General features: G+C 40.0%; 1 protein-coding gene across 8 annotated transcripts in view; it reads left to right on the plus strand.

Moving 5' to 3' along the window:
* KHDRBS2 (KH RNA binding domain containing, signal transduction associated 2) overlaps positions 1-12,814 on the plus strand; it is a 325,396-nt gene that overhangs the window by 193,833 nt on the left and 118,749 nt on the right. For all 8 annotated transcript variants that reach the window (XM_083431747.1, XM_083431748.1, XM_083431749.1 and 5 more), the window contains one exon: positions 12,581-12,708. In XM_083431747.1, coding sequence (XP_083287873.1) covers positions 12,581-12,708 — 128 coding nt within the window. The remainder of the gene's footprint in view (positions 1-12,580; positions 12,709-12,814) is intronic.

Here is a 12,814-nt window from a genome sequence, read left to right on the forward strand (position 1 = left end):
ACAGACACAAAAAGGCTGTTCAGTGGCAGCTATGCAGATTACTATTCTATCCGTGGGCAGAATAGATATATTTGTTTTAATTTATAAAATCAATAAAAATGTCACTACAGTTTACAGCAATTTATAGAATCGGGATGCCAGACTAAAATATCAGAAGTTTGGAATTGTATCCTCTATTTAACATACACTGCCTGTGCCCCAAGCACCATTTACTTTTATGCTAGCTAATCAATGATATTCTAGGAAAGATTTTCTGTACAGTTGATGTTTGACTGAAGAGCCGAATCAATATCTTTGCTTTATAGTTTTACAGTATGCTGCTATACAGTCACACCTCCTGTTACGGACACTTCAGGTTAAGTGTTTTCGGGTAACGGACTGTGGGAAACCCGGAAGTACCAGAATGGGTTACTTCCGGGTTTCGCCGCATGTACAAAAGCACTAAATCAAGCTTTATGCATGTGCAGAAGCACCGGATCGCGCCTGTGCAGACACGGCGCTTCAGGATGCGAACTCTGCGGGTTGCAGACGTGCCTCTGTCACAGATTACGTCCGTAACCCGAGGTTCCACTGTACATGCCTCCTCAAATCTCAGCTTTTTTGTGCTCAAAAGGATTGACTTACAGGTCACTGGGTATTGCAGCCTTAGTCCAGTTACTGGCTGGTAACTTAGGAAGTTTGTTTTTAATAATAATAATAATAATAATAATAATAATAATAATAGAAAACTGAGGAAAACAAATGAAGTATTCCATGGACAAACTGCTTATCTTGAGTAGTCATGGTTCTGAAATTCTCTTCATCTGAATTTTAGAATACTGAATTACCAGGGCTTGTTTCTGAAGTAGAACCAATGCATCAGGAATTATCCATTGTTCCTTTTTTTAATTTCCAAATATTGGACAAACACACAATGATGAAACTTTATGTTCATTTATGTCTTATTTTTTTCTGTTACTGATGAAACACTGTAAAAGTAACTGGGTATGCATTATTACTTCATGATTCTTGTTCTGCAGTGTTTTACTGATGCGTTTGTCTGCATTGGTAAAGCATGATAAACAAGCAAATTTGATATGACTCTGCAAGAACTATCAATATTCTCTTTATGAGGTGTTTTAAATGTGCCCATCAGTAGAATACTGCAGAATAATTGTGAGGCAATCCTACAGATGATCACATCCAAGGTGCTTTTCTGCAATATTTTATCAATGCAGACTAGCTTACATCAGGGATAGCGAGTTGGGGGGGGGGCTGAAAGCTGTGACAAATTGTACATACAGTACTACCATTTTGAACTGCCCCTCTGCTAAAGCTACCAAAGTGCAAACACTCTTGATTGTTGCTATTCACTCTGTGTGGAGCTACCCTGCGACCAGATCTGGAGACTCCAGCTTCGGCAAAATGCTGCGGCTATTCTGTTGGTGTGGACAGAATTTCACTAGCACATAGCTTCAGCACTCTGAAGCTTGTACTGGCAGCCTATACACTATTGGGCCAGGTTAAAAGTTCTTGCATTGATTATTCAGTGCCCTTAACAACTTGCACTCGGGATACTTCAGGAACCACCTGATACCTTAGATCCCTGCTCTCCCATATATCTGATCTCTGTGGTCTTCAGGGGAGTCACTGTTAGTGGTGCACCAGGAGCTGTGCATCCAGTATCGTAGGCCAAATTTTATGGAACGCCTTTCCAGTTGAGGTCAGACAGTCCCCCTCCCAGTTGAGCTTCCAGCAAATGCTGGAGACTTTTAAAATTCTTTTTTAATTGAATTATTTGTTTATTGTTTTAACTCATTATTTCCTTGTAGGAAGTCTCTAGAGACAACTGTAATTAAGCAGTATAGAAAACTGTCAAAATAATAAGTAAATTATTCAGCCTATGAAAGTTTACACCTGAATGGATTGCCTTGAGGACATAGGTCCAGTCTCTTTATAGTCATATGGAGCAACAATAACAATTTCTGATAATCAGCAAGTTACTGTTGCAGTTGTGGTCCTAAAATTAGCATTTTGTAAGTATAGCTGGGGAAACCTTTAATATAGAAGTGCGTTTATAAAGGTATATAAAAAATGTGCTGCTGTGACTCTTAACTTTCTTCTAAAGAAATCATCTGGCATTTAAGTTTGCCTAAAGGCATCGAAGCTTAAAGTCTGCTGTAGCACCTTGAACTCCTCGAACTAATTTATCTTTCACTACCCATGACGCTCTAAGAAAAATGAATTTTGTATTATTCAAGCCATAGCAACTTAAGCAGAGGGACACCACCGCATCTCCCCCCCCCCCTTCCTCCAAAAGGGTTGTGTTTTCTGCTTTTTTATTATGTTGAAAGGTTTATTTCGTGCTCTGGAATTTTTAGAGGCTTTGATAGCTATCTAACATTTGGCACTCTCTTTATAAGCAATCTTTTATTTAAACATTGGGCCTGCTTGATTTGTTGAAGGATATAGCTGGGAGGGAACTACTGAACTTTACGAAGCTATAAAGTTCTTTCTTCAGGGCTGAAAATGCACACCTTACCCGAATTTGGAAACAAGAGTTCATACATTGGCTGGAATTTAATGTCACACTAATGCAGTAGTTTAATCAGTACTAACATTCTTGCTTGCCAGATGGAATTATTTCTCCTCTCTGCCAAACTGTTATGGGGTTATCCTGACCCCCTAGTCTTTATTGGGGTGGTGCATGGTAGGAAAAAGCAGCAAAATGCCCCATTACACTAGTGGAATGTGTTGCTGTGGCTCCAGGTTCTTAAAAACTTCTTGAGAATAGCATCTTAAATATAAATAATGTAGGTTATCAACATTTACACCTACTAAACTAACTTACTATAAGTGTTTCAACAGTTGGCTGCCTTAATCCAGGAAATTCATTACCCAACATCTGTTTTAGGAGACAATTTGCAATATCCAAAAGGGTGCCCATGCCATAGTTTCCATCAGAGTAATATATTAAATTTTCCACATCAGCACTTGCTGTTAAATGGCTTAGCAATTTAGATCACAGCGCTATACAGTATACAAGAGGGGGAGATAGACTGGAACAGAGCAGCAAGTTCCCTCATAAAACAGTTAAATTAGTATACCAATTGTCATCAAAGCACAATGAATGCATTACTTATTCATGAACAAAGGATTTTCCCTAGTGTATTTCTTCATTTTTTGGAATACTAACTCATCTCATTTGTCCATTCCTCTCCCCTCACCCTAAAGCACATCCCAATTTGTGTATATACTGTATAAGGCTACTGATAGATTGCAGAAACTAGAATATGTTTCCATCAACATTCTGATGGAAGCCAGCAGTTTCTCTCCTATTCATCTAATTTTGATCCCGCATGTGGGTAGCCTGATTTTATGAGTTGTTTACTCAAAAGTAGGCCCCATTTAATTAAATGCTATTTATTCTGCAGGAAGTACACAAAACAGTGCTTATGTAGTGCTTGTGATGGTTTGGAACTCGAACAACAATCACAATCTAGAGAAGTGGCATTTCCATTTTTTAAAAAATGAATCCTATTTAATTTCTCCATCATAAGATACCATCTGGACAGAACAGGTTATAAAACTATTTATCATTATACACACACACACACACTGATATATATACTTACGCACACACACACACACACAAGAATTAGACTTTATGGCTGTCAGTACAATGCAGCAGTGTTCAGAAACACAATGCAGTAAGCCCTCTTTAGCTATTAGGGAGTGAGACCTTTCCCCCCCCCCTGCCGGTGTATTGGAAACTTCAGGACCCTCCACCCTACCCTCCACCCCCAGCCGATGATGCCAGACAGATTTAATTGAGCACATTGAAAGAGAAAAATGACATCTATATTTGGCTAGCCTTGTCCATGGCACACTGACAGATTTCCCTCAGCTGTCATTTAACCTCAGAAGGAGGTATTCATGATCATGGTTTATGCCTCTCTGCACTCTGCCAGTAGACATTTCTTGGCTTCTGTTACCTGGAAGACATTCTCATTCAGCCTGCAAACTGCCTAGAGATAATGGGCACGTATTGTTGCCTTTCTTGCACATTTTAGATTTATTGTGCTGCCAACAATAAACAAAATAAAAACGAGATACTGGTTTTCCTTAAGATGTACAGCAAAGAGGGCTCTATTTATTGCACTGGGATGTCACCTGGTTGTAGACTGCTTGGAATGAACACACAACAACTGCCCCCCCACTCTCGGGTACTCATTTAGATATATTGTAGTCATAGGATAACCATCCTCAAATGTTTGAAAGGCTGTCACATCAATTATGGCCCAGATTTGTTTTCTCTTGCTCTAGAAGGTAGGGCCAGACCCGAATGTGTTTAGATTAAAAATTTTGTAATACCTTCCCAAAAGTGATTCAGCAGGCTCTATCAATTTGATCTCCCCCCACCCCCTTCAGTCCTTTTTTGAGGTTTGGGGGGATTATACTATTCAGCTGTCAATTGTGTTGTTTTAACTTACGGGTGGTTTCCTTTTTAATAGTGTATTTGTTATTCTGATTTTTATTGGTAATATTTTGTGATACTTGTAAGCTGCTTAGAGATTTATCTCTAAAAAGTCAAGTGGTATATAAGTTATCTATTTATATTCTAAGTAAACAAAATAGGAAGAACTTTCTGAATGTACGAGCTGTTTGACAGTGGAACAGACTGCTTTCAAAGGTGCTGAACTATCCTTTGTTAGAAGATTTAAGCAGAGTTGGGTTATCATCTATCAGTATGCTGTAGCAGTCAGTTTCCTCCACCAGCAGGAAGTTAGACTAGATAACCAACTCTGATTCTACTATGAGGCTCCTCCTCCTCCTCCTCCTCCTCCTCACCGCTAACTGAGTTTGTCAGCAGTGGCACTTTCGCCTCTAGGAAGTGGTGGTCTTACAGTTCCCGCCACTTCACTGAACCATTCCATCCAGACTTCTTTAGCTCTACCAACACATAAATGAACATATTTACAGTATGAACACTAGACTCTGCCTTGTACTGAATAAGACCATTCGTCCACCTATCTCAGTATACTGCACACCGACTAACAGCAGATCTCTGGATGCTCCCCATCTGCCCCTCACTTCCCCTTACAGCACATGCAGAAAACACCTTTTTGACCATTGGACCCACTATTAGTCTTGTCCACTCAATCCACCAGACCCAGTCTTCACATAAAAGAAGTTCTTAACTCACTGAGGCTTTGAAACCCATTGGCTACCCTCGCCTAGTTTATTTAGCCTGCCAGTCGAAGCCGTTTCTCAGAATGTGCCGTTGTCACACGCTGACAGCTTTTAGGAGCCACAGGTGAGAACTGAGTGCGGGGGGATGGGGGACGGGACCAAAGCTGGACAAACTACCCCAGGAGGAACATGACATGTCCCCCACCAGAGGTAATATACCTCCCCATATTCCCCATACATCCCAGGTATCTGAGTGCTTACCATTTTATACTATAAACCCTCTGTAGCTATTAAAATTGCAGCACCTGGAATTTTAACTTATCACTATAGCACTGATTCAGAATGGCCCTATTAATCTCTATGGTGAAAGAAATGACTACAAGTAGGTAAACACACACACACATATCTCGGTCAAAAAAAAAAAAGGTAACAGGATGGTCAAACTTTTCATTGCTTGTTCTAGTTAGATTGATTGTCTTAACTGTTTGAAATGTGAAAATGAAGTTCAGTTTTGTCAAGTCATTTTTTCGAAGTTCATTCATTCTGCGGCTACTACATGAGAGACTGCTGGGTTTAACACTGCAACAGTCAATAATTCATACTTAAGCAGTGGATTTGAATGAAGGAAATTAAGATTTTCATGTGTGCAGTGACTAGTGAAGTGTCCGTTTTCAAACACACACACACCCATACATGCATGTAAATACACTTACCTTATTTTACCTTAACCTTATTCCTCTACCTTACTTGGGAGTAAACTCAACTGAACACAGCAGGACTTCATTCTGAGTATTCGTGCGTAGGATTGATATCATATATTATATCCATAATTTTAAAACAGTTTTCAGCAGAATAACTGTTTCATTTTAAGGAGAATGTACAGTGGTACCTCTGGTTATGAATGCATCTGGTTACGAACGCTTCAGGTTACGAGCTCCGCTAACCCGGAAGTAACTGCTCCTGGTTGCAAACTTTGCCCAGCAGGAGGCCCCATTAGCAAAAGCGTGCCTCAGGATACGAACAGTTTCAGCTTAAGAATGGACCTCCGGAACGAATTAAGTTCGTAATCAGAGGTAGCACTGTGTATGTTAATAAAAACCTATTCACATGTAGAGATACTTTCAAATGTCTTCTCCAAATTTCCATCTGTACTTGATATATATTGTCCATGTTACAGAGCGGCATCTATGCATTTGCCTCTCTGCCATTCCTCTGGTTTGGATAGCCATACTTTAGGAATAACCGTGTGTATGCACAACTTGTTCTTGCCAGAGCTTTCCATCTCTGCAATTTATTCTCATGAATCTTTTTTGCTTCCAGCTATGCTTATGTGCAAGTTCATTGTGTGCACGAAACTCCAGAATTGGATGTGATAATGAGCATGGCTCTCTCAATGTTTCAGTTAGAATCTAAAGTTTAGATAACAGAAGCATAAATGCGCATGAGCAGGAAGTTAAGTGAGGCTCTAAACATAGGTATCCACTTATGCTTATGTATGCTTTTCATTATCTAAATGGAATATTGAGCTGCTTGTGTGCATGATCACAGTCTCAAAAAACAACACCCACGCAGTGTTTAGCATTAAAGCATCAAGGTTTGCATTGTCCCAGACCTCTCTCTCTCTTTTCCATTGGGAGGTTTCAATGAAACTTGAAAATGTTACCGTTATAAAAACTGAGGGCAGGGGGAGGAAGAAGGGTTCTAGCCTCAACCTTTTGATGATTCACAAAACCTCCAATCAATGCAATTGCATTGAACTGTGCATTCCAGAATGTTTCCCTTTCAAAGCAATACACTACAGGTAAATAACATCAATGTTTTAATGCAAATTCTGATAAGATGTTTATCTGCACGGTATCACTTTCAAGAGGAGATGCACTTGAACTTGCATTTCAAATCTGACATGCATTCAGCTGAATCACAGCAAAGAACAGACTTGCTTAGATCCCTTCTCTGTGCCTTGAGCTTTGAAAATGTGGATGATTCCACTCAGCCACTTACAATTTCAGAGATACTTTCAATTTAAAAATTTAAAAACGGTGCACTGACAGCAGGGCCTTTTTTGATGACATAGTCATCAGCACCTACAATTGTATATGGGGCAGTTTATAGCAAAACAATTAAAAGCAACCAAAGTAAAGCATCCAACACAAGCAATAGGGAAAAAGGAGCAGGAAAAGTATTGAAACCCCAACAGCACAAAGGGAACAGTATGTGGGAATAGCAGAATGTGAAGCCCATTTCTACTACTGAATGTCTTGGTCTACTTTCCATTTTATATTTTGTCACTATCCCAATTGCAAGCAAGACCCTTATAAAGTCACAAAGCGCTCTGTTGCTGTTTTTTCTATACTTTTTGTACAGAATAGCTGTATATGCATGTTTGTTAAGGTCCAGGGGCTCTGCAAGAGATAGGCTTCAAAGGACTGAAGATCTATGAATTTTCATGTTCACTTAGCTTTGCAGTGCAGGATTTTAAAAAATAAATAAATTACATTTTTAAAAAACCCTATGTGGCACTACTTAAACCAACAAAGCAGAGCTGTTCGAAACTTCACAGGCAACATTCTACTATGCAGCATTGTAACATAAGGCTGATTTTGGAGGCTTATGGCCCACAAAAATGGCTTGTAAGGGCTGGCACAGGGCAGCGGAAACTGTGAAGTGACAGAGTTTTTAGAAAATGTACAATAATACAAACCACTGGATCATCTCTTAAGGTAAGAAAGTGTAAGGGACAGCCTCCTCCAAAGAGGAAAGTGAATCCATTTTACTTAGTCAGCAAAGAAACCCTGAACCTAATTGCCTGCACACCTCTGTCATGTGGCACTTTAAAGACTAGCAGGTGGGGGGGGAGGTTTGAGCATTATAAGCGGTTCTCACAGACACCCTCTCCGATTAATATTCTTGAGTCTCACTTGATTCAGTCTCTCTCTCTGTGTGTGTGTATTTTCCTTTCTATGCGTGAGAATACAAGGGAGCAACCAGTTGTTGTTTTTCTGGGAGTACTCAAGGGTATTCAGTACCAGCACCCCCTTTTTGGTTGTTGAAAAGTGTGGCACTTACTGTAACAACTTCATGGTGAGTACCGGCACCTATTTTTATAGGAAAAAAACTGGGAGCAACTGTACAGTGGTACCTTGGGTTACAGACGCTTCAGGTTACAGACTCTGCTAACCCAGAAATAGTACCTCAGGTTAAGAACTTTACCTCAGGATGAGAACAGAAATTGTGTGGTGGCAGCGGGAGGCCCCATTAGCTAAAGCGGTGCCTCAGGTTGAGAACAGTTTCAGGTTAAGAATGGACCTCCGGAATGAATTAAGTTTTTCGCCCGAGGTACCACTGTATATAAAACCTTACCCAAGAATGGGCAAGTCTGGAGGAAACCCATGGAAAGAGACTGCGTAGGAGCGTCGACTGCTGTAAAGTGCAGCCATGCAAACTGTGCTGTCTACTTCTTTCTACCCAGCGAACTAACTACTGTTCGTTAACTTGAACCGTCCATAATTGATCGCTTTGAGGACGTAGCTTAACACATTAGAGAAAGAAGCTTGTTTTTGAGCTTGTGCAAACGACCCAGTGTTTGCTCATACCAAATTCTATGGCACATTTTCTGTCTTCATTGCTATTCCTGTGTAGCTTCCATCTGACTTGCAATCTCTGTGTTATTGGAAGTCTTAGGAGCACCGCATCCAGCTCCAGTGCAAGGCTCTGCATTCAGCTGCCTTCAGAAATGCAGCTCCATTTCTAGTATGACTCGTAATAGTTATGAAAGATTCATTTAATGTTGCCTTCCAGATTAATGAAAGAGTTGGAGTGAGCTTTGTAATCTAAAATTGCAGACTTCAGGTTTAGAAGATTGCAGTTTCATTACATGCCAAATAGAGCACACATGATAAATGTTTGCAATTATAAAAATGAAATATTTCAACTCCATAACTACACACACACTCTCTCTTTTTCTCTTTCTCTGTTTGCATACAGTTGTCTATCTTTGTTATTCCCACTATAAATAGATTGACAGTTCAAATAGTGTATTTAACCAGTTCTTTTTAAATAAGACCTTGTTATCCTACCAGCATGCAGGGCACTCTCTCAGTTTCATCCATTTTTGCTGCTTTCTGGGAGTTACTAAAAGCAAAAAGGGCAGGATAAAATTGCTGGCACATTGCATTGATATTGGCCTGTATTCTCTTGTTGGGTCACAAATTGTAAAAGCCTAATTATATATTTCTAAAAACTAAAAAAAAATTGCATTTCTCACTATATAATAGTTATACTGATCTGTCGTCATGCTATACTGACAGTCAGAGTCACTGGGAGTACAAGAGGCATGTGGACTGGGCTGAGACTTGGTAGCTGACCCTTGCAGGAATCCACCTCAGAGCCAAATGGGGCACTTGAGAAAAGGGCAATAGTAGAGGGCATAACCTGTTGGGGGCCCTTTTTCTCCCTGGCACTGGGGGGGCACTTTTTCTGGCAGGTGGGAGAAAGAAAGAAAAACAAGGTGGGAGTGGGAGAGATATCGTCTTTTCGGTAGGAAGCTGTGGGTGGGAGTTGGGCCAAATTAAGAGCTTTAGAAGCCCTAAGCACTTAAAAGATTTTGATGTCCCCAAATATGTAATTCAATAATAAACCATAAAAAACCATAAAAAAATTATTTTTCAAGATGAAATAAAACCTACAGTAAGATGGAAAATAATGTTTATTTTTGTATACTTCCACTTTATATTTGAAAAAGAAATCCTACTTTTTCTAATTGCAAAGTCTTTGATCAGATCCTCAAAACTAATCTTATGCAACATGTGGTAAATCTAGCAATGACACTGGAGTGGGGGAGAAAGGCAGTTTAAAGCAAGGTTTGAGTACAGCGAGAAGGGAGTTTGGAAAGGCTCTGCTAGGTTTTGGGGCGTTAGCTTTTGTGTTGTACCTGTCTCTGATATTTCTCCTTGTTAGATTGGCTTGTTTGTTTTCTTAAAAAGCAACCCCTCAACCTTCTCTGGAAGCTGGAGGCAATCTAGTTTTTCAGTGGGAGGCTGGTCCACTGACTTCTTTCAATTCTTCTTCAAGGAGATCAGACGTCACATTTTCAGTGACCTGAATTCTAAATGGCTTGGTCCCTAAATAAGTTCCCAACAGAGACAAGGTTCCATAACTATTACAGGTCGCACACTTTCTGTCTTCTTATTTGGTGTAACTAGATCTCATTATCTCAGAGTCTCACATAAAACATCCAGAAATATCAAGTTTCTCAATGACACCTCTACGTCTGTGAAGAAGAAGAAGAAGAGTTTGGATTTGATATCCCGCCTTTCACTCCCTTTAAGGAGTCTCAAAGCGGCTAACATTTTCCTTTCCCTTCCTCCCCCACAACAAACACTCTGTGAGGTGAGTGGGGCTGAGAGACTGTGACTGGCCCAAGGTCACCCAGCAGCTGCATGTGGAGGAGCAGAGACGCGAACCCGGTTACCCAGATTACGTGACTACCGCTCTTAACCACTACACCACACTGGCTCAGTCTGTGGGCTGAGAGAAGCCTATTGTCAGCTGTACTTCTTGATTGCTGTGGTACTTCATTTTGTTCCCTCACAGCATTGGATATCTCCATGCCAGCTCTTCATCAGATTCCCCATTTCATAGGACAGAAGATTTGTTTACTGCAGCTATTGACAGGAATGGGAACTAATGTGAAGGCATTTCTCTTTGATAAGCAAAATGTGCAGGCCAGCTCTTAGTTTGATATTAGAATTAAACCTCTCCTAATTATGAAGAACAAATAACATGGGATGCAACCCATGGGGAATGATAGCTCAAAGGAAGAATTCTGTGTGCAGAAACATCACATATAAGCTAAAAAGCCCTTTGGGATGCCTTTCTAGTAGCATGCCTTGGGGCTCAATACATCAGAGAATATTCCCCTGTCTTTTTGTGATTACGGCAAAATGAAACCACTTTGATATACATTTTTCTCCTTTTTTATAACTGTGTAGGTAGTGCTATTACAAATCTATAGCAAACTGTCACTGTAAGCCACAGTGCTGTGTAAACAAATGACTGTGGTGCTTTCCCCCCCTTTTCTTAATGCAACAAAGGTGTCGCTTTTGAAACCAGACTGGTCTTTCTGCCACTGGAGCATTCTCTCTTTTTGCTTTCTTTGTCATTACTTAGAGGTTGCAAAGAGGAATTTTACCCCCTCCTTTTTTCTTTTTTTTGGGGGGGAAGGCTTAATTAATCTGGTGTGCTGTTTTCCTACCTGAAAGCCACCAAATGCATTAGAGTCTTTACAGTACAGCAGCAGACATAAGAGAGTGGTGCTAATGCACATTTTTTTAAAATGACTGCTGTAGAATTACTACACATTTTCTCTGGTGGGCATCTTATGTAATTCTGTTATCAGATTCAGAAGAAACGTTGGTTCAGTCTTCTGCTTACTGGTTCAGAAGCAGCACACAGAGTGCTCTGGATTAGTGCACTGAGATTTTATTTGGAAGGCTGTGCCTCATGCGACTTCACTGTGTAATATTTTCCAAATTAATGCAGTTTTTAAGGCTTGAAGGCAGAAACTCCCATTTTGAAGACATTTGAGGCTCTGTTATGAAGACGATTATTTGACGACACAAATGGTCAAAGATCATTAGGTTCGTTGCTACTAAAATATCCTGTTAGTTCTTTCACAGTATAGATTAGGCTTTCTCCTAGGTCCAAGTGACAGCTTCGTAAAGGATTGTTCTAAAGGAGAAGGGGAGGCATAGGATCATACCTACTGACATAGAAGTTCCTATTTGCACTGAGGCATATGTGCATACTCTAAATGTGTATAAGCTCCTTGGTATGATCCATACTCTCCATTTTTGTACACTCCACTTTTGTAGGATGTTTATTGCACAAAGGATTGATTACTTGGATTTGGGTGTTTAAGCATAGCACCCTTGGCAATCATGACCTTGAACATGTGGAGGTCAAAGGTAGAATCAGTGAATACAGTTCCATCCTATTCTCCATGGTTTGTTTTCTCAACTAAATGACTGTCTATACTAGGTGTCTGCACATGGTTTCCATATGCGCAAACAAGGTAGGTTTAAGGCTGAAATCCTAAGCACACTGGCGAAGGAGCAAGGTGTATTCAGCTCAACTGAACATATATAGGTGTGAATGTGCTTAGTATAATGGGATAAGCAATAACTTTTATTGGTTCATAGTGCACTGCATATATTTGAATAATGTATCCATGTAAAATATTTAGGGTTTCCCCCACAAGAACAAAAAAAAAACACTCTTCTTATTAAAAAAAAATCATTTAAGCCTATATATATATATATATATATGTATGTATCTCCAATTATTTTGAAATCAAAAGTGACCAAAGTTATACAGATGACAGGAAGTTCTTCTGCCTACTCTTTTCCAGGACTATAATGATGAAATCCGTCAAGAGCAATTGAGAGAATTATCATATCTAAATGGTTCAGAAGAGTCAGCTCGTGGACGAGCGATGCGGGGAAGAGGGATCCGGGTTCCTCCTGCAGCCCCTTCAAGGTCAGTTGCGTTTGCTCTTCTTTACAACCACGTTATGAAACAGTAGCTGCGACTCTAGGTACAGATGGTGTTATTTAAATCGACCACAATTTGGATAAGCTGCAGA

This window comes from Podarcis tiliguerta (assembly GCF_965153285.1).
Source record: "Podarcis tiliguerta genome assembly, chromosome: 3".
NCBI lineage: Eukaryota > Metazoa > Chordata > Lepidosauria > Squamata > Lacertidae > Podarcis > Podarcis tiliguerta.